A 27,598-nucleotide genomic window follows, 5' to 3' on the forward strand; every position below is an offset into this window, starting at 1 on the left:
ACTATATTACTGTTACAGCACAGGCCTGAGTAATATCAACAGAGATCAGACACACTTATATACTGTTACAGACACAGGCCTGGTAATATCAACAGAGATCAGACACACTATATACTGTTACAGACACAGGCCTTAGCAATATCAACAGAGATCAGACACACTATATACTGTTACAGACACAGGCCTGAGTAATATCAACAGAGATCAGACACACTATATACTGTTACAGACACAGGCCTGAGTAATATCAACAGAGATCAGACACACTATATACTGTTACAGACAACAGGCCTGAGTAATATCAAAGAGATCAGACACACTATATACTGTTACAGACACAGGCCTGAGTAATATCAACAGAGATCAGACACACTTATATACTGTACAGACACAGGCCTGAGCAATATCAACAGAGATCAGACACACTATATACTGTTACAGACACAGGCCTGAGTAATATCAACAGAGATCAGACACACTATATACTGTTACAGACACAGGCCTGAGTAATATCAACAGAGATCAGACACACTATATACTGTTACAGACAACAGGCCTGAGCAATATCAACAGAGATCAGACACACTATATACTGTTACAGACACAGGCCTGAGTAATATCAACAGAGATCAGACACACTATATACTGTTACAGACACAGGCCTGAGTAATATCAACAGAGATCAGACACACTATATACTGTTACAGACACAGGCCTGAGTAATATCAACAGAGATCAGACACACTATATACTGTTACAGACACAGGCCTGAGTAATATCAACAGAGATCAGACACACTATATACTGTTACAGACACAGGCCTGAGTAATATCAACAGAGATCAGACACACTATATACTGTTACAGACACAGGCCTGAGTAATATCAACAGAGATCAGACACACTATATACTGTTACAGACACAGGCCTGAGCAATATCAACAGAGATCAGACACACTTATATACTGTTACAGACACAGGCTGTGTCTGTAACAGTATATAGTGTGTCTGATCTCTGTTGATATTACTCAGGCCTGTGTCTGTAACAGTATATAGTGTGTCTGATCTCTGTTGATATTACTCAGGCCTGTGTCTGTAACAGTATATAGTGTGTCTGATCTCTGTTGATATTACTCAGGCCTGTGTCTGTAACAGTATATAGTGTGTCTGATCTCTGTTGATATTACTCAGGCCTGTGTCTGTAACAGTGTATAGTGTGTCTGATCTCTGTTGATATTACTCAGGCCTGTGTCTGTAACAGTATATAGTGTGTCTGATCTCTGTTGATATTACTCAGGCCTGTGTCTGTAACAGTATATAGTGTGTCTGATCTCTGTTGATATTGCTCAGGCCTGTTTCTGTAACAGTATATAGTGTGTCTGATCTCTGTTGATATTACTCAGGCCTGTGTCTGTAACAGTATATAGTGTCTGATCTCTGTTGATATTACTCAGGCCTGTGTCTGTAACAGTATATAGTGTGTCTGATCTCTGTTGATATTGCTCAGGCCTGTGTCTGTAACAGTATATAGTGTGTCTGATCTCTGTTGATATTACTCAGGCCTGTGTCTGTAACAGTATATAGTGTGTCTGATCTCTGTTGATATTACTCAGGCCTGTGTCTGTAACAGTATATAGTGTGTCTGATCTCTGTTGATATTACTCAGGCCTGTGTCTGTAACAGTATATAGTGTGTCTGATCTCTGTTGATATTGCTCAGGCCTGTGTCTGTAACAGTATATAGTGTGTCTGATCTCTGTTGATATTGCTAAGGCCTGTGTCTGTTACAGTATATAGTGTGTCTGATCTCTGTTGATATTACTCAGGCCTGTGTCTGTAACAGTATATAGTGTGTCTGATCTCTGTTGATATTACTCAGGCCTGTGTCTGTAACAGTATATAGTGGTTCTGACCTGCATAGTTGCTGAGGCCCTTCCTCTTCTTCCTCCTACAGTACAGCCAGGCGCTGAAGCCCATGAGGACGATCCAGCAGGCCCCTCCCAGCCCAGCGATGAAGGCTGGCTGCTTCACCACGTCTGAGATGCTGTTGTTGCCCTCCGCCCCCGTCATCACATCACGCAGCTCTGCACCTGGGGACAGACAGGAGGGGACAGGGGACACCCATCGGATTGACAGCATGGCATCTGGTGGATGGATAGTGCTATGTTGTCCACTAGACCTAAACCAGTCAACAGCTAACATCTTTCAAAATTGATTAAAATCAATGTTTATCAATAGGTAATATCAAAATCTACTATATGATTTAAAAACAATAAACTCTGTACGAAAGGTACAATCACGTTACAGTTATTTTCTAGGTTTAAAACAATACAACACCATGAAACACTATAGATAAAGATATCAAATAAAAAACACACCATCGAAACCATAAAAAAACTGCAATATGTAGGCAGAGTGTTCATCAATTCAGCAGTGCTCTCATCAATTGAACTCCGAGACGGGAGATTGACAGAGCAGCTCAGACAGAGTTTGATTTTCTGCTGCAGCTACTGTGCTGTGAAATTAGATTCACAGTCTCCAGCGTGAGCAGGAGTCCCAGCCCAGTCATTAAGCCTTAGTCCACAGGCCTCTGTTTGCCTGTCTCTGGCCGTTAAGGATATTTTCCCACACATCAGTCAAAAGTCACGGATGAAGAGCATCTGGCCTGGTTCTGCTATTGATTTTAGGCCTATATACTCAGCGCATCCCTCAGCTGTTTGATAAGATGTGATAGGATGATAAACCACCCCAATAACACTGTCTACCATTTTTAGCGACGGCCACACAGATATCGAGGATTATTATTATGGCTAACAGCTCTCAACACACTGTTACTGGACACTACACTAAATGAAACGCTATTGATTTCCTGATAGATCACTATGTATGTAGCCTGCCTTACAGAACTCACTGAACCCCTCGTTTCAAACCGTACACATGTGATCTCCGACAATGCACAATTGTATTTTTCCAAGTGTGATAAATTGATCAATCATTATTCCAGACCGCCTGCCTGTGAATCAGGTAAGGGTTCCCTGCTATTATGTGGGTTGCCTCAGACCTTGTGCCCTGTGTGTTTATGTGTTACCTATGATAATAGGCTGGGGCTCGCTCTTCACTCCCACCCCCGAGCTGGTGCCTGCCGCCACCTCCACACGGTACTGCACCCCCGCCTGAAGACCCCCCACCACCACCGAACGGATGGCCGCATCCACTGTCTTATTCACATGGAAATGGGTCTCGTTTGCCAGGCACCAATCTAACACACACACCACACACAGGGACAGGAATTTGTGGTGAGAACAGTTGATACCCAATTTCAAATCAAATCAAAGCGTATTGGCACAGGTAAACAGTGTAATAAAATGCTTAATAGCAAGCTTCCTCAACAGTGCAATGTAAACATTTATTGTAATATTTCTACACAATAAAAATACAGTGAACCTGTATGCCAGAGCCTTTATTCTCAATAAGACTACTGTATCCTATACAGATTGCTGCTCCCTACCTTGTACTCCTGGATGATGCCGTTCTGGTGTTCTGTGGGAGGGGGTCCCAGGACACACTGATGGAGGTGCTGTTATGGTTCCCTACTGTCAGCACTGTCACCTGCTGAGGAGGAGCGCTGGGTGCTGCATGGGGAGGAGGCACAACAAAACACATCAACATAAATATTACCACATACCGATGTTCTCATTCCAACAGAAAAACTGCTGCTGCTGCCTGCCGTTGCTGTTTACCTGAGCACAACAGAGAGCACTGCCTTGATATGTATGAAAATAGTTCAGTGAGGCAGGCTTTCTCTGTAGCAGCAGAAAAGCTCAGTGCCACTGCTTTAATAACATTTATTAAAGCCCAATGCCACTGCTTTAATAACATTTGTTAAAGCCCAATGCCACTGCTTTAATAACATTGTTAAAGCCAACATGTGTTAAAGCAGCGGCATTGTGCTTTGCTGCTTGGGAGAGACACCACTCTCTACACTTCATGCTTCCAGACTCTCTCTCTCTTTTTCTTCCTCTCTCCAACCTTCATCCCTTACAGTATACTTCAATCTTGCTTTTTCTAATATCTCATTCCTTTTCCTCTCTTTTAAAGTTGCAACAGAGTAACAAAGTAGCAGAGGTCTCTTGGTGCCTTCATAGGTTTAGGGGAATCAACTATAACAGTCCATCTAATAGAACAGCCAATTAGAACCTCTAATGCTACACAATACTATTGGATTTCATATTAATGGATCACGGCCAACACACGCAGTCACACACTAGCACTTGGACGCTAAAGATGTGCATATCTGAGCTAAATGAAAGCACTCCATTCTGGTGTACAGTAATGAAGGAGATGCTAGTAAGTCCATTAGCTCTGTGATGTATCGCCGGCAGAAATATGACCCGCGGTGTTTCACGTAATGTGCTAAGTGACACTATGGCAACCCTAAGGCCAATCGTTTGAGATCTACAAAACACTCTTTATCCCCTGTGTGGGCAGACAGACCACTCAGACCCTTCACTTTCAAAAGCTGTATGGGGATTCAAACAGCTAGCAGACACCTGCAGGCTAACAGCATGGCTATGGGATCGCTTAACACATGGGCCTATTGTTTCTATAGTGTTGGAGGTTCATTATTATTCATTCAGTCAGCACTCTACAGTAACTTCATACTTTGAACTACCATCTCTGTATTTCCGAGGTACAAACTCATTCAAATCAGATTGGTTGGATGGGAAAACTCAGGACTAAACTCAATTGAGAAGCCACAAGTTTTGTAATGGCATTATACAGTCTGTGGAAGAACCATGTGAATCAGCTACTGGATCAACCTGGACTCAGGGGTAGACATAACATAGTAAATGAAAATCCGGGACACTCATATGATATATTACGTTTGGTATGGTATGTATTAATTTGTGGATGTCCATCGTTCATTTTGTATGATATGTTAAGAAATACAATTTGTATGATATGTTACGAATTGCAGTTTGTTGTAGCTAACGTTAGTAGGTGGCTAGGGGCTAACACACACGTTAGCTAGGTGGCTAACGTTAACTAGGCTAGGGTGAAGGGTGAAGGTTAACATTAAAGTTAGGGTTTTATTTTTCACATGCGCTGAATACAGCTGGTGTAGACTTAAATGTGAAATGCTTGCTTACAAGCCCTTCCCAATGATGGCAGTTTAAAAATAGTAACACAAGAGGAATAAAATAAAATACACAAGAAGGAGCAATATACAGGGAGTACCAGTACCAGACCAATGTGCATTAGGGAATGAGGTATTTGAGGTAGACATGTACATGAAGGCTAGAGGGACAAACTGAACATTCCCAGAGCATGGGACGTGGAAACAGCTACTGTGTGGGCCTAATTGTGTTAATGTACACAAGGAATAAAAAGCAACCCAATTAATCAACCATTCACAGAGGGCTGAATCTTAACCTGAGACACCTGTGTAACTTGAGCTTCTGTTCAAATCTCTGACTGACATCAAGGTTTGATTTAACTTAAGTAACTTTTAATTATTGCATGTATATAATGGAAAGGGGGAGAGTTGGTGAGACAGAGAAAGAAAGAAAAGAAAGAAAGAGAAGGGTGGAGGGAGGGAGGTAAATCAAAAAGTCACAGCATGAATGTTGTATGCAACAGGGGCATGGCAGGTGACAGCAGGTGTCCAGGGAGAGAGGGACAGGGAGTGGTGCAGGGAGAGAAGCAGGAAGAGGTTGAGCTGGTGTCACAGGAAACAGCCCCCCTTCTCTGAGTGTGTCTGTTTGCAGAGAGAGTGTGTGTGTGTGTGTAATGACATTCTGTATCAGCTTCTAGGTACAGTATGTGGCCATTACCTGTGTAGCAAACAAGTAGCATTGATGTAAAATAATTTCAGGAGTTTCTGACAGTGAAAATAATACCTCCTACACAGTTGGCAATATCTGTTGCATCACTACACATATTGAGTCGGTAAAGATCCTTTACCTTCTTCCAAGGTGCGTGCTGTCATTGATTCACTGTCTGCTCCCTGGAACTCGTTGAAGTACGGACGGACTTTTATCTCGTAGACAACACCCTTCTTCAGGCCAGACAGAGCCACGTCTCTCTCTGAGGGGACCTTCACGTCCTGCACCTGCCAGGCCCCGGGGGCAGGCCTGACGTCTGCCTGTACAGAACACGATAGCCCTGGATAAACTGCGAAGGTTTCTCCACCTGAAGGAGAGAAAAGGACCAGACGTATATATTGCAGATTTTTGAATGGATTTTTCAATAATGATATAAAAAAATGTATTCTTCAACATTAGCTAAATTATATCAACTTTGATTCATAGTAACTACTTCCTGCATATTTAAATACACCACATGCCAAGCAAACCAGCAAAACAGAGAGCTACGAAGCTCTTACACCCTGACAGAGTGGATTAAAACCACACGTTATCCTTTTCTGTAAACAAATCGTGTTACTATGGCGGGGGAAAGTTGCGGTGGTGGGTCTGGGGATGGAGTGTGCAACATAACTCACAGTAATGGCTTGTTAACAGGGGCAGAAGCAAGCAAAAGCTTTTACAGGGCAAATAAAGCAGCTGTTTACCGTCAGCCCAGTCCAAATAAATCATGGAAACGTGCTGCTGATGCTCTGCCTCTACGGTTGCCTGCTTGCATTTCATTTAACGATAGATTCGTGAATCTAAAAGCTTTATGAATGCCCGCCCCCCACTCTCTCTTTCCCCTCCCTCCCTTACCTGTAATAGAACTGCTTGATCCATCTAGATCCAGCCATAGTGGGAGTAAATATCATAAACAAGCCCATTCTGTTTTTACTTTTCCCTTGTCTTATAGGACAGGTATGCTAGGGTATGTTAGGAGAAGGGTTGCTTGACAATAATAGTATTTGTGAAGAATAAAAACCTACGCTTATTCTGAGACTTAATCTTGGCCTGTGTTTTACAATGTAATTACATACTAGAAATATTATCATGTCACTACCTGAAGATGGTAGATGGTATCTCAAAGTGTAATTTCAATTGAATGGTATTTTGGATTGTTCCCTGAATAAGCCATGTTATGAACTGGTGTACCTGTCATAGGTGTGCGTACTGGGAGCGGAGTCAGGTGCAGGAGAGCAGAGAGTTGTGAACAGGCGCACACTTTATTTAGGCAGGAGAAACCAACAGACGACGCCACTGCGTCGAAACCTCCAGCCAATGCAAAAGTGCAAACGCGCAAACAGTCACAATAATATTGTATAAACACAATAACATACCTCGTGAAATAAAACACGGAATAAACACATACCAGTAAAACGCGTCAACATAGACACGTAACACGAAACAATCTCACACAAAGACATGAGGGAACAGAGGAATAAATACATGAGGTGTTGTTGGGGAATGAAAAACCAGGTGTGCAGGGAACAAGACAAAGCAAATGGATAAATTAAAATTGGAGCGGCGATGGCTAGAAAGCCAGTGACGTCGACCGCCTAACACGCTCCATTGGAACAAGGAGAGGGGCCGACTTCGGCGGAAGTCGTGACAGTACCATCTGCTAAACAAAACAATGGTGCTATGCAGCACTATACAAATCCTTTCTCAAAGAGAACCAGATACCTAATAATGTTAAAATGACATCAAGGCACCGCGTGCATACAGTGCTGAAGCATATGGAGTGCATGGGTGTACGTGCGTGTGCATGTGTATTATGTCAGTGGAGGCTCCTCAGTGGAGGGAGGGGAGGACCATCATCTTCAGTGAATTGTATAAAAAATAAAATGTTTAAAACATTACAAAAGTGATCCTTTTTAGATAAAAACTACACTAAATATATTCACGTCACCAAATAATTTATTAAAAACACACTGTTTTTGCAATGAAGGTCTACAGTAGCCTCAACAGCACTTTGCAGGGTAGCACCATGCATGTAGCCGGAGACAGCTATTTTCCATCCTCCTCTGGGTACATTGACATCAATACAAACCTAGGAGGCTCATGGTTCTCATCCTCTTCCATTGACTTACACAGTAATTATGACAACTTCAAGAGGATGTCCTCCAACCTATGTTGTCCACCCAATCAAATGATCAGAGAATGAATCTAGTACTGTGAAGCATAAGCTACAGCTAAGACTGCAGTGCATAAAATGTGGTGAGTAGTTGACTCAAAGAGAGAGAAAGAGAATAGTTGGAACAGTTTTGAACAAATAATTTTTTTTCTTCAAGGAAGGAGAAGCGAGAGACGCGGGAGAGAGAGAGTGCGAAAGCTATATTTCATTGTACTTTTTTCACCTTCACTTACCTAGCGAATGCAGGTAGCTAGTTTAGCCTACTCAAACACAGAGGGATGCTATGTTAGCTAGCTGGCTATGGCTATCCAAAACACTGGAACGCTTCCAAGTTAAGGTAAGATTTTGGTTTTATTAATTTACTGCTTGATTGTAGCGGGTTTACTAACGCGTTAGTTCTAATGGCTAGAGTATGTTGACTAGCTATGACATTAGCTAATATGGTGACAACTATGTAGGCTGTGTGTAGTGGTTATGTTATGAAGGTTTGGCCTGGGAAGTTTTTTTTTGCATGGTCACAGACAACTGATGTGTTGTACACTGAAGTCCACATGCGAAGGGAAACGGTTAGAGGAGGAGAGCGCGTAGATGCGAGAAGGAATTCTACAACAAGCTAAACGATCATGCTGTTTAGGTATAGGGAAAATTTGAATATCTTGTAGTAGCCTAAACCTATCGATTTTACATTGAGCTGGGGTCTAATCATACCAATGTTATTTGTCACATGCGCCGAAAATACACAGGTGTAGACCTTCCCGTGAAATGCTTACTTACAATACCTTAACCATTAAAATATTTACTAAATAAACCAAAATAAAAAATGTAATAAATCAAAAAAGTAACAAAATAATGTGCATGACAATAACGAGGCTATATGCACGGGGGTAACCGTGTACAGGTTAATCGAGGTAATTTGTTAAAGTGATAGATAATTTGTTAAAGTGACATAGATAATAAACAGCGAGTAGCAGCAGTGTAAAAACAAAAAGGGGGGGAGGGGTTCAATGTAAAAACAGTCCGGGTGGCCATTTGATTAGAACATGAATGACAAGTCATCCGATATGCTGTAATAGAAAAGATGCTCATAACATTTTTACAAATTGTCCTCCCTCATCCTAAATGTCACCGACCGCCACTGATGTATGTGTACTTGTGCGAGGAATGGAAGAGCCTCTGTCATTAAGCAGTGCTCTCCAGAAGGCAGAAGGGAAAATATGGAATAACCTCCAGATAAAGAGCTGACTGCAAACCGCCATCCAAAAGAGGAGAACACAACATGTTGCCGCTGATGGTGATCTATTTGTCTCAGTGAGAAACATTTGTCTTTTCCTGCGTTCACCCCAAACAATCACAGATTGATGGAACACCAGCTGTCCCTGGACTCCATGTCACCCGTCTCAGACACTTGCACTGTGTGGTGTGCGCACACGTGTGTGATCTCTCTTCTTTTTTTTGTTCTGACCTGCATAGTTGCTGAGGCCCTTCCTCTTCTTCCTCCTACAGTACAGCCAGGCGCTGAAGCCCATGAGGACGATCCAGCAGGCCCCTCCCAGCCCAGCGATGAAGGCTGGCTGCTTCACCACGTCTGAGATGCTGTTGTTGCCCTCCGCCCCCGTCATCACATCACGCAGCTCTGCACCTGGGGACAGACAGGAGGGGACAGGGGACACCCATCGGATTGACAGCATGGCATCTGGTGGATGGATAGTGCTATGTTGTCCACTAGACCTAAACCAGTCAACAGCTAACATCTTTCAAAATTGATTAAAATCAATGTTTATCAATAGGTAATATCAAAATCTACTATATGATTTAAAAACAATAAACTCTGTACGAAAGGTACAATCACGTTACAGTTATTTTCTAGGTTTAAAACAATACAACACCATGAAACACTATAGATAAAGAATATCAAATAAAAAACACACCATCGAAACCATAAAAAAACTGCAATATGTAGGCAGAGTGTTCATCAATTCAGCAGTGCTCTCATCAATTTGAACTCCGAGACGGGAGATTGACAGAGCAGCTCAGACAGAGTTTGATTTTCTGCTGCAGCTACTGTGCTGTGAAATTAGATTCACAGTCTCCAGCGTGAGCAGGAGTCCCAGCCCCAGTCATTAAGCCTTAGTCCACAGGCCTCTGTTTGCCTGTCTCTGGCCGTTAAGGATATTTTCCCCACACATCAGTCAAAAGTCACGGATGAAGAGCATCTGGCCTGGTTCTGCTATTGATTTTAGGCCTATATACTCAGCGCATCCCTCAGCTGTTTGATAAGATGTGATAGGATGATAAACCCACCCCAATAACACTGTCTACCATTTTTAGCGACGGCCACACAGATATCGAGGATTATTATTWTGGCTAACAGCTCTCAACACACTGTTACTGGACACTACACTAAATGAAACGCTATTGATTTCCTGATAGATCACTATGTATGTAGCCTGCCTTACAGAACTCACTGAACCCCTCGTTTCAAACCGTACACATGTGATCTCCGACAATGCACAATTGTATTTTTTCCAAGTGTGATAAATTGATCAATCATTATTCCAGACCGCCTGCCTGTGAATCAGGTAAGGGTTCCCTGCTATTATGTGGGTTGCCTCAGACCTTGTGCCCTGTGTGTTTATGTGTTACCTATGATAATAGGCTGGGGCTCGCTCTTCACTCCCACCCCCGAGCTGGTGCCTGCCGCCACCTCCACACGGTACTGCACCCCCGCCTGAAGACCCCCCACCACCACCGAACGGATGGCCGCATCCACTGTCTTATTCACATGGAAATGGGTCTCGTTTGCCAGGCACCAGATCTAACACAYACACACACACAGGGACAGGAATTTGTGGTGAGAGACAGTTGATACCCAATTTCAAATCAAATCAAAGYGTATTGGCACAGGTAAACAGTGTAATAAAATGCTTAATAGCAAGCTTCCTCAACAGTGCAATGTAAACATTTCTTGTAATATTTCTACACAATAAAAATACAGTGAACCTGTATGCCAGAGCCTTTATTCTCAATAAGACTACTGTATCCTATACAGATTGCTGCTCCCTACCTTGTACTCCTGGATGATGCCGTTCTGGTGTTCTGTGGGAGGGGGGTCCCAGGACACACTGATGGAGGTGCTGTTATGGTTCCCTACTGTCAGCACTGTCACCTGCTGAGGAGGAGCGCTGGGTGCTGCATGGGGAGGAGGCACAACAAAACACATCAACATAAATATTACCACATACCGATGTTCTCATTCCAACAGAAAACTGCTGCTGCTGCCTGCCGTTGCTGTTTACCTGAGCACAACAGAGAGCACTGCCTTGATATGTATGAAAATAGTTCAGTGAGGCAGGCTTTCTCTGTAGCAGCAGAAAAGCTCARTGCCACTGCTTTAATAACATTTRTTAAAGCCCAATGCCACTGCTTTAATAACATTTGTTAAAGCCCAATGCCACTGCTTTAATAACATTTGTTAAAGCCAACATGTGTTAAAGCAGCGGCATTGTGCTTTGCTGCTTGGGAGAGACACCACTCTCTACACTTCATGCTTCCAGACTCTCTCTCTCTTTTTCTTCCTCTCTCCAACCTTCATCCCTTACAGTATACTTCAATCTTGCTTTTTCTAATATCTCATTCCTTTTCCTCTCTTTTAAAGTTGCAACAGAGTAACAAAGTAGCAGAGGTCTCTTGGTGCCTTCATAGGTTTAGGGGAATCAACTATAACAGTCCATCTAATAGAACAGCCAATTAGAACCTCTAATGCTACACAATACTATTGGATTTCATATTAATGGATCACGGCCAACACACGCAGTCACACACTAGCACTTGGACGCTAAAGATGTGCATATCTGAGCTAAATGAAAGCACTCCATTCTGGTGTACAGTAATGAAGGAGATGCTAGTAAGTCCATTAGCTCTGTGATGTATCGCCGGCAGAAATATGACCCGCGGTGTTTCACGTAATGTGCTAAGTGACACTATGGCAACCCCAAGGCCAATCGTTTGAGATCTACAAAACACTCTTTATCCCCTGTGTGGGCAGACAGACCACTCAGACCCTTCACTTTCAAAAGCTGTATGGGGATTCAAACAGCTAGCAGACACCTGCAGGCTAACAGCATGGCTATGGGATCGCTTAACACATGGGCCTATTGTTTCTATAGTGTTGGAGGTTCATTATTATTCATTCAGTCAGCACTCTACAGTAACTTCATACTTTGAACTACCATCTCTGTATTTCCGAGGTACAACTCATTCAAATCAGATTGGTTGGATGGGAAAACTCAGGACTAAACTCAATTGAGAAGCCACAAGTTTTGTAATGGCATTATACAGTCTGTGGAAGAACCATGTGAATCAGCTACTGGATCAACCTGGACTCAGGGGTAGACATAACATAGTAAATGAAAATCCGGGACACTCATATGATATATTACGTTTGGTATGGTATGTATTAATTTGTGGATGTCCATCGTTCATTTTGTATGATATGTTAAGAATTACAATTTGTATGATATGTTACGAATTGCAGTTTGTTGTAGCTAACGTTAGTTAGGTGGCTAGGTGGCTAACACACACGTTAGCTAGGTGGCTAACGTTAACTAGGGTAGGGTGAAGGCTAGGGTGAAGGTTAACATTAAAGTTAGGGTTTTATTTTTCACATGCGCTGAATACAGCTGGTGTAGACTTAAATGTGAAATGCTTGCTTACAAGCCCTTCCCAATGATGCAGAGTTTAAAATAGTAACACAAGAGGAATAAAATAAAATACACAAGAATGGAGCAATATACAGGGAGTACCAGTACCAGACCAATGTGCATTAGGGGAATGAGGTATTTGAGGTAGAYATGTACATGAAGGCTAGAGGGACAAACTGAACATTCCCAGAGCATGGGACGTGGAGAACAGCTACTGTGTGGGCCTAATTGTGTTAATGTACACAAGGAATAAAAAGCAACCCAATTAATCAACCATTCACAGAGGGCTGAATCTTAACCTGAGACACCTGTGTAACTTGAGCTTCTGTTCAAATCTCTGACTGACATCAAGGTTTGATTTAACTTAAGTAACTTTTAATTTATGCATGTATATAATGGAAAGGGGGAGAGTTGGTGAGACAGAGAAAGAAAGAAAGAAAGAAAGAGAAGGGGTGGAGGGAGGGAGGTAAAATCAAAAAGTCACAGCATGAATGTTGTATGCAACAGGGGCATGGCAGGTGACAGCAGGTGTCCAGGGAGAGAGGGACAGGGAGAGGTGCAGGGAGAGAAGCAGGAAGAGGGTTGAGCTGGTGTCACAGGAAACAGCCCCCCCACCACCCCCCCCTTCTCTTGAGTGTGTCTGTTTGCAGAGAGAGTGTGTGTGTGTGTGTAATGACATTCTGTATCAGCTTCTAGGTACAGTATGTGGCCATTACCTGATGTAGCAAACAAGTAGCATTGATGTAAAATAATTTCAGGAGTTTCTGACAGTGAAAATAATACCTCCTACACAGTTGGCAATATCTGTTGCATCACTACACATATTGAGTCGGTAAAGRTCCTTTACCTTCYTCCAAGGTGCGTGCTGTCATTGATTCACTGTCTGCTCCCTGGAACTCGTTGAAGTACGGACGGACTTTTATCTCGTAGACAACACCCTTCTTCAGGCCAGACAGAGCCACGTCTCTCTCTGAGGGGACCTTCACGTCCTGCACCTGCCAGGCCCCCGGGGAGGGCAGGCCTGACGTCTGCCTGTACAGAACACGATAGCCCTGGATAAACTGCGAAGGTTTCTCCACCTGAAGGAGAGAAAAGGAGGCAGACGTATATATTGCAGATTTTTGAATGGATTTTTCAATAATGATATAAAAAAATGTATTCTTCAACATTAGCTAAATTATATCAACTTTGATTCATAGTAACTACTTCCTGCATATTTAAATACACCACATGCCAAGCAAACCAGCAAAACAGAGAGCTACGAAGCTCTTACACCCTGACAGAGTGGATTAAAACCACACGTTATCCTTTTCTGTAAACAAATCGTGTTACTATGGCGGGGGAAAGTTGCGGTGGTGGGGTCTGGGGATGGAGTGTGCAACATAACTCACAGTAATGGCTTGTTAACAGGGGCAGAAGCAAGCAAAAGCTTTTACAGGGCAAATAAAGCAGCTGTTTACCGTCAGCCCAGTCCAAATAAATCATGGAAACGTGCTGCTGATGCTCTGCCTCTACGGTTGCCTGCTTGCATTTCATTTAACGATATGATTCGTGAATCTAAAAGCTTTATGAATGCCCGCCCCCACACTCTCTCTTTCCCCTCCCTCCCTTACCTGTAATAGAACTGCTTGATCCATCTAGATCCAGCCATAGTGGGAGTAAATATCATAAACAAGCCCATTCTGTTTAGTTTTCTCTTGTCTTATAGGACAGGTATGCTAGGGTATGTTAGGAGAAGGGYTTTGCTTGACAATAATAGTATTTGTGAAGAATAAAAACCTACGCTTATTCTGAGACTTAATCTGGCCTGTGTTACAATGTAATTACATACTAGAAATATTATCATGTCACTACCTGAAGATGGTAGATGGTATCTCAAAGTGTAATTTCAATTGAATGGTATTTTGGATTGTTCCCTTGAATAAGCCATGTTATGAACTGGTGTACCTGTCATAGGTGTGCGTACTGGGAGCGGAGTCAGGTGCAGGAGAGCAGAGAGTTGTGAACAGGCGCACACTTTATTTAGGCAGGAGAAACCAACAGACGGACGCCACTGCGTCGAAACCTCCAGCCAATGCAAAAGTGCAAACGCGCAAACAGTCACAATAATATTGTATAAACACAATAACATACCTCGTGAAATAAAACACGGAATAAACACATACCAGTAAAACGCGTCAACATAGACACGTAACACGAAACAATCTCACACAAAGACATGAGGGGGAACAGAGGAATAAATACATGAGGTGTGATTGGGGAATGAAAACCAGGTGTGCAGGGAACAAGACAAAGCAAATGGATAAATTAAAATTGGAGCGGCGATGGCTAGAAAGCCAGTGACGTCGACCGCCTAACACCGCTGGAACAAGGAGAGGGGCCGACTTCGGCGGAAGTCGTGACAGTACCATCTGCTAAACAAAACAATGGTGCTATGCAGCACTATACAAATCCCTTTCTCAAAGAGAACCAGATACCTAATAATGTTAAAATGACATCAAGGCACCGGTGCATACAGTGCTGAAGCATATGGAGTGCATGGGTGTACGTGCGTGTGCATGTGTATGTATGTCAGTGGAGGCTCCTCAGTGGAGGGAGGGGAGGACCATCATCTTCAGTGAATTGTATAAAAATAAAATGTTTARAACATTACAAAAGTGATCCTTTTTAGATAAAACTACACTAAATATATTCACGTCACCAAATAATTTATTAAAACACACTGTTTYGCAATGAAGGTCTACAGTAGCCTCAACAGCACTTTGCAGGGTAGCACCATGATGTAGCCGGAGGACAGMTATTTTCCATCCTCCTCTGGGTACATTGACATCAATACAAAACCTAGGAGGCTCATGGTTCTCATCCTCTTCCATTGACTTACACAGTAATTATGACAACTTCAAGAGGATGTCCTCCAACCTATGTTGTCCACCCAATCAAATGATCAGAGAATGAATCTAGTACTGGAAGCATAAGCTACAGCTAAGACTGCAGTGCATAAAATGTGGTGAGTAGTTGACTCAAAGAGAGAGAAAGAGAATAGTTGGAACAGTTTTGAACAAATAATTTTTTTCTTCAAGGAAGGAGAAGCGAGAGAGCGGGAGAGAGAGAGTGCGAAAGCTATATTTCATTGTACTTTTTTTCACCTTCACTTACCTAGTGAATGCAGGTAGCTAGTTTAGCCTACTCAAACACAGAGGGATGCTATGTTAGCTAGCTGGCTATGGCTATCCAACACTGGAACGCTTCCAAGTTAAGGTAAGATTTTGGTTTTATTAATTTACTGCTTGATTGTAGCGGGTTTACTAACGCGTTAGTTCTAATGGCTAGAGTATGTTGACTAGCTATGACATTAGCTAATATGGTGACAACTATGTAGGCTGTGTGTAGTGGTTATGTTATGAAGGTTTGGCCTGGGAAGTTTTTTTTTGCATGGTCACAGACAACTGATGTGTTGTACACTGAAGTCMACATGCGAAGGGAAACGGTTAGAGGAGGAGAGCGCGTAGATGCGAGAAGGAATTCTACAACAAGCTAAACGATCATGCTGTTTAGGTATAGGGAAAATTTGAATATCTTGTAGTAGCCTAAACCTATCGATTTTACATTGAGCTGGGTCTAATCATACCAATGTTATTTGTCACATGCGCCGAATACAACAGGTGTAGACCTTCCCGTGAAATGCTTACTTACAATACCTTAACCATAAAATATTTACTAAATAAACAAAATAAAAATGTAATAAMTCAAAAAGTAACAAAATAAATGTGCATGACAATAACGAGGCTATATGCACGGGGTAACCGTGTACAGGTTAATCGAGGTAATTTGTRAAGTGATAGATAATTTGTAAAGTGCATAGATAATAAACAGCGAGTAGCAGCAGTGTAAAAACAAAAKGGGGGAGGGGGTTCAATGTAAACAGTCCGGGTGGCCATTTGATTAGAACATGAATGACAAGTCATCCGATATGCTGTAATAGAAAAAGATGCTCATAACATTTTTACAAATTGTCCTCCCTCATCCTAAATGTCACCGACCGCCACTGATGTATGTGTACTTGTGCGAGGAATGGAAGAGCCTCTGTCATTAAGCAGTGCTCTCCAGAAGGCAGAAGGGAAAATATGAATAACCTCCAGATAAAGAGCTGACTGCAAACCGCATCCAAAAGAGAGAACACAACATGTTGCCGCTGATGGTGATCTATTTGTCTCAGTGAGAAACATTTGTCTTAATTCCTGCGTCACCCCAAACAATCACAGATTGATGGAACACCAGCTGTCCCTGGACTCCATGTCCACCCGTCTCAGACACTTGCACTGTGTGTGTGTGCGCACACGTGTGTGTGTGCGTGTGTTTATGCATGTGTGTGTGCCAACTGAGAACAGACAGTGGGTGACACACAGCATATATGAGTGAAAAACTAAACTCAAACTGTGTATGAAGCTTGGAGATAAGCAAAGGCTTGGAACTGGCTCTGTTCCTGAACGATCCTAACGCTGTACAAGACTCATCTCTCTCGCTACTCAGCTCTTCAGGTTCTATACTGCCTGTTTGATTCAGTGAGAATAATAACTCAGCACAGAGACAAAGCATCCTTGTTCATACCAAACCTACTCATACCAGTTCCTCATTGTGACATCTATACATAAATTAATAATTGGGCTCTGCAAGTCTAAATCTTAAGTTAGAGTGTGTTTGTTGCGTCCCATTACAGATGGTCAACAGATGCTCAAACTGTCAACTGCAATTCTGTTGATATGCAACAATAAAAACAATTGACAGTATAGATTCCTATCAGTAGTACTCACAGCCCATGTGACCTGGACAGAGGTGGAGCTGATGACCACAGGGTTATGCATGCTGACCACCACATCACCCAGCTCCTTCTGAACACGTCGATGGTCGACACCCTGCACCGGAGGGCTGATGTCTGAGAGAGAGAACGAGAAAGAGAGAGAGGAAAGTGAGAGAGAGAGAAAAGAGAGAGAGAGGAGAGAAGAAGAGAGAGAAGAGAGAAGAGAGAGAGAGAGTGAGAGAGAGAGAGAAAGAAAGAAAGAAAGAAAGAGAGAGAGTGAGCGAGAGAGACAGACAGAGAAAGAGAGAATGTGTGGGAGAGAGAGAGAGAGAGAAAGAGGATGATGCCAATTGCGATTAAACCCTTATGAAAATGTTCTAATGCCATGAGGTACACTGAGACACAGTGGTTAGTTTGGTACAGTACCTTGGGTGCGGACAGGCTCAGACATGGGGCTGGGGTCTCCGAGACCCTGGGCATTGACCGCTCTGATGATGAACAGGTAGACCGTGTTGGGTCGCAGGTCCTTGACCGTGAACTGTGTGGTCTTCCCGTGGTCAGCCACAGTCTGCCAGCTGTTGCTGACCAGCTGACTGCTCACAGAGAAAACAGGAGGAAGATATTTAGTGAAGCCAAAAAAAGCTTTTACGGAAATAACATTCCATACTGTAGCTATGGCAGTCCTATTGTTTTTCACTTAGCTAATTTAACTGGCAACATCATGACATCTGAAACTCTAGTCTGAAACCTAAACACTTTTTAGTGGTTCAAAAAAACTCTGATCAACCTTGTTGGACTGTACATGATTCTTGTATGCAGACTATTCAGCCAAAGCCCTAGGATGTATGTGCTTGCCCTGAACAGGCCAGTGAACCTTATGCCCACATACATGCATACATCTGTCATTGCTCTGAAAGTTTGGGGTAATTTACTGCAGCTTCTCTTAGGGCCAAGGTTCCCAGACATACCCAAAGGCCTCAATGACATAGGAGGAGATTGGGGAACCCTCCTCGGTYCCAGGTTCCCAAGACAACGAGACTGTGCTCTTGGTGACATCAGTGACCTCTGGCTTGGAGGGAGGCCCTGGTAGGGTACTGGCATTGTGGGACATGKAGTCTGTGAGGTCACTGGGCTCTGAGATGGAGAAAAGGAGAACAGGTTCTTTCAAAATGAATCAAAATGGACATGGCAGATTGAAGGAGAAACAAACGCATCAGGTTGATTGGCTTCAATCAATGGTGTGTACTGTACACTCTTAGAAATAATGGTTCCAAATGGGTTATTTGGCTGTCCCCATAGGTCGAAACCCTTTTTGGTGTCAGGTAGAACCCTTTTTGGTTCCAGGTAGAACTATTTTGGTTAATCAAAAGAGAACCATTGTGCTCTCCCAAAAGCTTGGCTGGTGCGTAAAACCTTTGAATTCAGACAAACAAAGAGGTGTAATGGGTTCACACACAAAAATATGTTACATATTGTAAAGCTTACTTTATTGTTTGATGTTTTACCACCTCAGGGATAGTGTACACAGACGTTTTGGCTTTAGAGCCTTCTTYGGTGTGTAGGTACACTTTTCGTTAATTCCAAACAGCATTTGTAAAGAACAACAGATTAGCAGCAGGTTCTTCTAATCGGGGTTGCCACTCATCTACCAATCAGGGACTATTTTGGGTTCCACGTAGAACCATCTGTGGAAAAGGTTCTACATGGAACCCAAACTGGTTGTAAGTGTTCTCCTACGGGGACAGTCGAATAACCATTTTCGGTTCTAGATAGCACCTGTTTTTCTAAGAGTGTAGAATCAGATGGACACATTGTTACTATACCTCTGACATCCAGGAAGGCACTCCATGAGGTCTCCCCACTGGAGCTGGTGGCCACACAGGTGTACAGCCCAGAGTCAGATAGCTGAGGAGGACAGAGGAACACATCAGAACACATCAGAACATACACTGACCAGACAGTTGACAATGAAACAACTGTCTTCCCATTTATTTCTCAAAAGAGAAACAACCAAACATGCAACCCTAAAACTGATCATACAACTGACCAACCAAACATTCAGCTGATGAACAAATCAATCAACTCCTCAATTAATAACAGTTTGGAAAGACAAACATTTTTATATACAGTACAGTGCCTTCAGAAAATATTCACACCCCTTGTAATGTTACCTCCTGAATTTAAAATAGATCAAATTTAGATTGTGTGTCATTGGCCTACACACAATACCCCATAATGCCAAAGTTGAATTACAAATAAATAAAAAATGAAATGCTGAAATGTCTTGAGTCAATAAGCATTCACGCCTTTGTTATAGCATGCCTAAATAAGTTCAGGAGTAAAAATGTGCTTAACAAGTCACATAATAAGTTGCATGGACCTTGTGTTTAACATTATTATTTTTATGACTACCTCATCTCTTTACCCCACACATACAATTATCTGTAAGGTCCCTCAGTTGAGCAGTGAACTTCAAACACAGATTCAACAAAAAAGATCAGGGAGGTTTTCAAATGCCTCGCAAAAAGGGCACCTATTGGTAGATGGGTAAAAAAACAGACATTGAATATCCCTTTGTGCATGCTGAAGTWATTTTTTAATTACACTTTGGATGGTGTAAAAATACACCCAGTCACTACAAAGACACAGAGGGCCTTCGTAACTCAGCTGCCGGARAGGAAGGAAACCGCTCAGGGATTTCACCATACGGCCAATGGTGACTTTAAAACAGTTACAGAGTTTAATTGCTGTGATAGGAGAAAACTGAGGATGGGTCAACATTGGACTAAGGAGTTTTTGTTTTATAGAAATAAACTGAATAGAGCTCAGCACAGGMTAAATCCTAGAGGAAAACCTGGTTCAGTCTRMTTTCCAACAGACACCAGGAGACAAATTCACCTTTCAGCAGGACAATAACCTAAAACATAAGGCCAAATCTACACTGGAGTTGCTTACCAAGACGGCAATTAATGTTCCTGAGTGGCCTAGTTACAGTTTTAACTTAAATTGGCTTGAAACCTATGGCAAGACTTGAAAAAGGAACAACCAACCTGACAGAGCTTGAAKAATTCAAAAAATAATAATGTGAAAATATTGTACAATCCAGGTGTACAAASCTCTTAGAGACTTACCCAGAAAGACTCACAGCTGTAATCAATGCCAAATGAGATTCTAACATGTATTGACTCAGGAGGTTGAATAATTATGTAATCAAGATATGTGTTTGATGAATTTTTTACAAATGTTAGAATTGTTGTTCCAATTTGACATTACATAGTATTTTGTGTAGATCATTGACGTTGTTTTTTTTGTTGTTGTTTTTTACAATTAAATACATTTTAATCCCACCTTGAAACACAACAAAATGTGGAAAAAATCCATCGGTGAGAATACTTTCTGAAGGCACTCACTGGCGTACCGGACACCCCAGCAAGGCAGGGGCCGATGAGCTCTGGGGGGCCATGCGCCTATCATCGATGTACATTTTTATTAKWATTTTTTATTATTTTGACATTAACCCTCTAAAAAGTAATTCATAAAACGTTTTATTTTCCATGTGTGCTAGGAGGCTAAGTGTTTGTTTCTTGGGCTTCAGGAATGTGACTGAAACATTTAAAATAAACTGATTATAGGTATGAGGGAATATCAGTGAACAAATGCCGTGGTCAAGTCTACGATGACGCCAGTGCAATGAGTGGAGCTTACTCAGTTSTTCAAAAGCACATATCAGACTGAGAGCCTAATGGTTCTTAGGTAGTTATTAGTACGTTTTAAATTAGAAAATTATCTCTCCACAGAAGCGACAGTTACAGGAATGGTAAAAACAGTTTGATTGCGTTAGCAACATCAGGGAAACTGGGCAGAACGGAGTTGTGCTTGAAATACAGCAGTTCTGTAACATCTCTAATTAATCCTCTCATTCTCCTTAATTGMCAGCCTCAACACATTACGGAAAGAGATTCACTGTATAGGAAGCTCTGGGGACAGCTCGTCTGAATACTGGGCAACCAATAAATTGACAGATGCAAACAGATTATCATCTTTAGCAGACAACAGTTCTTGGGGCTTGAACAAAAAAAGCAGTTTGCGATTTATTTCACACTAGTGAACCAGCGCTTAAATTGTGTGGTTGCAATATCAACAGTCCCTTATCTATGTTATATCTTGGCATGCATCATTCAAGACTAAGTTGAAATTGTGTGCAGCGCAATGTCTCAGAAAAGACTGTCTAGGTTGGTAATACTCAATATATAAAACAGTCGGTTCTGGGCCTACAGGCAGTGGTGGAAACATTAGCTCACAAAAAAGGAGAACTTCAGAAGACCAGGGGAGTCTCTCAAGTTGGATTTAATATTAATTWGATTTTATTTACCTTGAATATTGCAGCCCAATAGCCAGACAAAAGCCGCTGAGTTCAACAAWAAATAGTRGCTGAATTTAYCCTCAAGCCGACTACTTTTTCCCTCATTGTTTGGCTATTTGATGTGTCATTTTTATAACACGTTTCTAAATCGAAGCTAAATACTGTATATAGCTATAGATAGTACACTGCATAATGAAACAATCCCTAGTAAGCTAGTGTTTTGAGGGTGGACTGATWGTATTATTTGGCATCAATGGCCTGGTTTTACGCACAACTTTCTATACAAGCTGGGAGAGAGTGCGAGGACGGCTCATGTCATTCAGGTTCAGGTAGCCTATACGGGACAGTTAAAAARATCTAGCTGATTAGTRTGCTKTTSCATCAAACATTTATTTTACAATCTGAATGTTTGAATTTGCCACCAGCCGGCAGTATAAAAATTGCAGCATTGTGACACCATGTAGACCTTCGTGAAATGTTAGGCTTAATATGAGAAAATGACGACCAAATAGGCCTACCAATAAACATGTATCTATTAGCTAAAGCTAAGCTAAGCCCTGGCATCACAGAAAGCCTATCATCGGTTCGATAGGTATGCAGCCGCATAGACGTCAGCACTATGGACAGTGATCAGTAGTCTATACTTAAATGTTTTATTTTATTTAAGGGGGGGTCCAGACCTTGCAGGGGAGTCCAGAGAAACTGCGTTATGCCAGTGAAGGCACTGTATGCTCATTAAAACCAGTGTGCCGTTTTGATAGTAGTAATATTGTTTGTTGGTGATGCTTGGTGGCTCCATTGGTCTTTCCAGTCCAACCTTGATCCCAGTTGGCCTTCACAGCCCTTTTGTCAACCTCTGCTATTGAAAGGGCAGGCAGCAGTACACAAAAAATGCATTAACCTCCACTGGCCTGATTCGCACCCAGGGAGAGAGGGAGTGGGTGACAACAAGAAGATAGAGCGAGGGAAGATGCTGTAAGTGCTGAAGTTATTTAAAAAATAAAATACATCGCTTAGTACTAGTCAGCCTCCCACATCCTCAGCCCTATCATCATCAGTACGGATCAGACACAGTGAAACAGGGACATGATCATCTATTTAACGTTGGCCCTCTGTTAATACTGGGGCTGCTCCTTTACACACTCTCTCTCTCGTCTCCTTGTTCCAGCTCACTCTCTCTCCTTTGTTCCTGCTTCTCCTCTCTCTCTCTTGTTCTCTCTCTCTCTCTCTCTCTCTCTCTCTCCCTTGTTCCCCCTCTCTCTCTCCCTTGTTCTCTCTCTCTATCTATCTCTTCTCAAAATAGGAGAGGGTTGTCAAACTTGTTGGGGGGTTTGGGAAGGGTCGTGTGTTTTTACAATTGCTCTTTTGCAAGTTTCTTCCATCTAGCACAGTTCCTTACCTGCTTTGTGTGAACTCCCCTATATCACTGTGTTTTGGTACTCCCCTTATGCAGTACGCTATTCCATGTGCTAACTTTTTACTATACCACAGGTATAGTAAACTAACGGTCTTGTATGCCCTTTATCACCATTTATTCGTGCAATAGCGGTAGGTGGATCGTTTGTCCAGTTCTGCAATAGGCTAACTAGCAATCATACACACATTAAACATTCAAAGCTGCATACACTTTTTATATGAATCGACAAGAACAAATAGGAATAGCTGATAGGCAGCAGAGAGGCCAGATGCCTCCTTGTGCATGAAAGAACAGTGAAGACATGAGACACACAGCTAAAACAATTCCCCTATTGATGTTGTTTAGGGACAATGCAATGATCCTACCTAAACTAGCCTACCACACCACAATGCAATGGAAAATGGCATTATTGTTTTCCAGTGAGTACAACATTCTAGCCTACTCTAGGCTGCAGTGAAATTGTCATTTGAATATTGGCGCAAAAGCCCTGTGATTTAAATGTTTCATTCAATTTGGATCAGTTTTGGGTCTACTCTTTATAAGGTCTAGAAACACACTGTAGCAGGCCAGTCTTGCTGTATTTTTTTACTTCTGATACTGAATGCGCAATCTGTTGCAAATCATCATTTCAAAGTCTTCCTATAGTAATGTGGCCACATATGCTCCCGGCAGGCCCAGTTATTCAGGAAATTTCAACACACTCTGGCCTCCTCTCCAATCCATGCAGCTATTCCTTGCACACCTAGAAACTAATGCTTCAATATAGCCTAAATATTTATAATTTAATTGTTTTAATATAAACACAACCAGTCACAATGTGCCATCTGATTATGCTACTTCAAAAGTTTCCTGTAGGCATGCGCCCGTTCATCCAAAATATCATTCCAGCATCCTCAAAATAGCTTGACATTAACCARGTTTCCATCCAAATTGTTTATGYGAGTAAAGTAGCCTACATGTCTGATAAAAAATGTCAACACATCATAGGAAWGCATGCAGTTTATTAGGCTACAGATGAAATAAGTTCTGATGAACTTCACAGGGTGGTGAAAGTGCACATTGATAAGGTTGATGCTCCTTTCAATAGATATTGAGGGTCTTATTCTGGTGACATGATGATCGATGCTTGGCTGCCGTTTGACAAATAAAAMTAATCTCACACTTTGTCCATAATAATATCATGATGTAGTAGGCTATACCTGCACTGTATCTGCAAGCTGTTGACTAGACCGCATGTGCCAATACYGGTGGGCACATTCGCTATACCTACRCAACATTTTTGTGACAAAACCTTCAGCAGGCCTAGAGTTGAACATGCAATGGAAACCCTTTTACCTTGTATTTTTTATTCRGTACATAGCAATTTAAACCCAAAATATATTTTTGTATGTGCACTATGTATTTACGCACAGATTTTATCTGCAACAAGTCAATTTAATGGAAACACAACTATRATGGGAAAATACTCCAGGTTTTCCATTATGTATATGGTAATTGCCTGCATTTGGGCGMTAAAAAAATTCAAAGCCAATAAATTAAATTGTAGAAGGCCAAATTGTCCAGGAGAGGCTGTCTATCATAGCCTATACCCCGAATTCGATCGTCAGCACCATTCTCTCACGCCTTGCGCTCACGTACGCCTGCTGTTGAGGAGAGAGAGAGCAACAGAGGAGCCTTGGCCTAGGCTACTGTTGATTGTGAAGATGGAGGCCTTTTTCATTGAAGTAAAACAAAAGAGGAAAAAGAGTATGCTATGCCTACAGTATAGTGAAAAGCTTATGAGGGGAATTTAATGTACTTTTTAATATTGTTGTGGACTAAGATCTGAAGAATGCAGCATTTTGGAGCTTTATAGTAATTCGTTTTATCTGTATTATTATTACTGTATATAACTGTTATTTTTGTAAGCTTATTTATTATTCAAAACCAGTTCTTTAAATATGAAAAACCTGTTTTGTTTAAATATTTTGAGACATTTTCATTGGCTACAATTACATCTGTCTTTTTAATTGTGTGCTTAGATAGGTTATAMGTAGGCCTGTTTTAAAATAAATAACATTATACTTTTTCTGTMATTTGTTGGGTATGGTAGGCACTTGCCTTTGTTGGTAATTGCTGCAATATAGCCTGTTCRAAACTTCTGTAAAGGTTTAAACCAAATTAAGTTCCAACTTTAATGCTGTGTTTGCCTGCTCGTATTTTCCCTATAAACAATGGCTTAAATTACTTTTGACATTACCATAATAATACACTTTAGTGAAGGTTTGGTGTGGCTGATATTAAGCTTTAGCCACTGCAAGCATATGATATGAAGGCAGTGTGCACTGGCGCTCCAACTGACTCCAACAGTAGAACTTGAGGTGAGGAAGAATGTTTCATGCCTACCAGAGTTACTAGTATAATCTAATAAAACAATGCTTATCTTTATACCAGATATTCTGATTGAAAAAKAACAAATTAGCCTCCTTCTGTACATCTGTACTATCTAGCCATCTGACATAAAGAAATGCATGTCAGTGTTGTAGCATGCCACAAGCATATCTGTCTCTATCTCTCTGGGGCTAGGCCTATGCTTCTCTTCCTTATATAGGCTCTATATATTTTGTAATGTTAATATCATATAGTGGACACCTAAGCCTATAGGCCTATGCATGCAATGCATTTAGTGCTCAAATCTCTGACAGCTGAATTGTGAGGTGGACAATATTTTTTTTAGGAAAGAAGCCTAAAAAACAATATTTTTTGTTGTTGCATATGCTACACATCGAAACATAAGGAATAATGATTAGGTCATTTGAYATAGGTTGTTTTTAGGGACACGTMAATGTGGCTCATTTGGCCAATATCCCTCATTTACTGATGGCGCTGGTGCCGCCAAGTCGGATCTGAATGCAAATGGATGTCCGGTAAATTTCTCAAATGTCTAGTAAATTMAAATCTTCCCAGTCACATTGTCAGGCGACACATTTTCCAAAAGGAAACCCTGAAATATGCATATTGTTTTGATGCATATTTTAGAATATTCACATGAAAATCTGTTGCCAATTAGATGGAAACCTATAGACACCCTAAAGACTCTGTCAAGTGTGCTAGTCCAGTGTCACTTTGATTATGCCTGCACATAATGGTTCACCAGCAGCCCCAAACATCTAAAAAAGAAGCTACAGACTAGGTTTGAATAATTTCCCGGTATTTTACAAAATGTTCCACCTCGAGAATAACCACTTTTCTCCCAGGTTATCCGGTATTTCCTGCCCAAACCGGAAGTGCCATTCTAAAGCATATTAATACATGTATGTCTGGATTTGATTAGAGCTTTGATCGGCATGAAAATTCAAGTCTGATGCTACCTGAGGCTGATGAGTCATACATTAAATAAATGTTATGAGCCCAAGCCCAAAAAAGCCCAAATGATTGAGCCGTTATCCAATACATGTTAAAAAATAAGGTGACCCCCAAAAGCCAGATGGAGAAGTGTAAATTAGGCGTGCATTCAGTCCTTATATTTCTGCAACATGTGCTGCAGAAAATGTAGTGACCACAATGTGACCACAAAGTCCCTGACTTTATTGTGCAATCCCAGTCACTTTAAAAATGATTTCTGTATTCAGAAAGTATTCAGACCACTTGACGTTTTCCACATTTTATTACGTTACAGCCTTGTATGAAATATTTTTTTCTCTCATCAATCTACATACAATACCCAATAATGACAAAGCAAAAACAAGTTTTTATAAAGTTTTGCAAATGTATTAAAAATAAAAAACTGAAATATCACATTTACATAAGAACTCAGACTCCTTACTCAGTACTTTGTTGAAACACCTTTGGCAGCGATTACAGCCTCGAGTCTTCTTGGGTATGACGCTACAAGCTTGGCACACCTGTATTTGAGGAGTTTCTCCCATTCTTCTACAGATCCTCTCAAGCTCTGTCAGGTTGGATGGGGAGCGTCGCTGCACAGCTATTTTCAGGGCTCTCCAGATATGTTAGATCTGGATCAAGTCCGGGCTCTGGCTGGGCCCTCAAAGACATTCAGAGACTTGTCCCGAAGCCACTCTTATGTTGTCTTGGCTGTGTGCTTAGGGTTTTTGTCCTGTTAAAATGTGAACTTTCTCCCCAGTCTGAGGTCCTGAGCACTCTGTAGCAGGTTATTATTATGGATCTCTCAGTACTTTGTTCCCTTCATCTTTTCCTTGATCCCGACTAGTCTCCCAGTCCCTGCCACTGAAAAACATCCCCACAGCATGATTCTGCCACGACCATGTTTCAACAAAGGGAT

At 41.7% G+C, this 27,598-nt stretch overlaps 1 protein-coding gene across 1 annotated transcript in view; it reads right to left on the minus strand.

The window, feature by feature from the left end:
• The window catches only part of LOC111981931 (roundabout homolog 2-like), a 178,929-nt gene that overhangs the window by 20,179 nt on the left and 131,152 nt on the right, over positions 1-27,598 (minus strand). Inside the window, exons 10-17 of the mRNA XM_070449476.1 lie at positions 19,360-19,441; positions 18,505-18,670; positions 17,963-18,129; positions 17,550-17,671; positions 13,586-13,817; positions 11,103-11,227; positions 10,682-10,853; positions 9,501-9,677 (exon numbers count right to left, since the gene is read on the minus strand). Coding sequence (XP_070305577.1) covers positions 9,501-9,677; positions 10,682-10,853; positions 11,103-11,227; positions 13,586-13,817; positions 17,550-17,671; positions 17,963-18,129; positions 18,505-18,670; positions 19,360-19,441 — 1,243 coding nt within the window. The remainder of the gene's footprint in view (positions 1-9,500; positions 9,678-10,681; positions 10,854-11,102; positions 11,228-13,585; positions 13,818-17,549; positions 17,672-17,962; positions 18,130-18,504; positions 18,671-19,359; positions 19,442-27,598) is intronic.

Source organism: Salvelinus sp. IW2-2015, linkage group LG20 (assembly GCF_002910315.2).
Source record: "Salvelinus sp. IW2-2015 linkage group LG20, ASM291031v2, whole genome shotgun sequence".
Taxonomy (NCBI): domain Eukaryota; kingdom Metazoa; phylum Chordata; class Actinopteri; order Salmoniformes; family Salmonidae; genus Salvelinus; species Salvelinus sp. IW2-2015.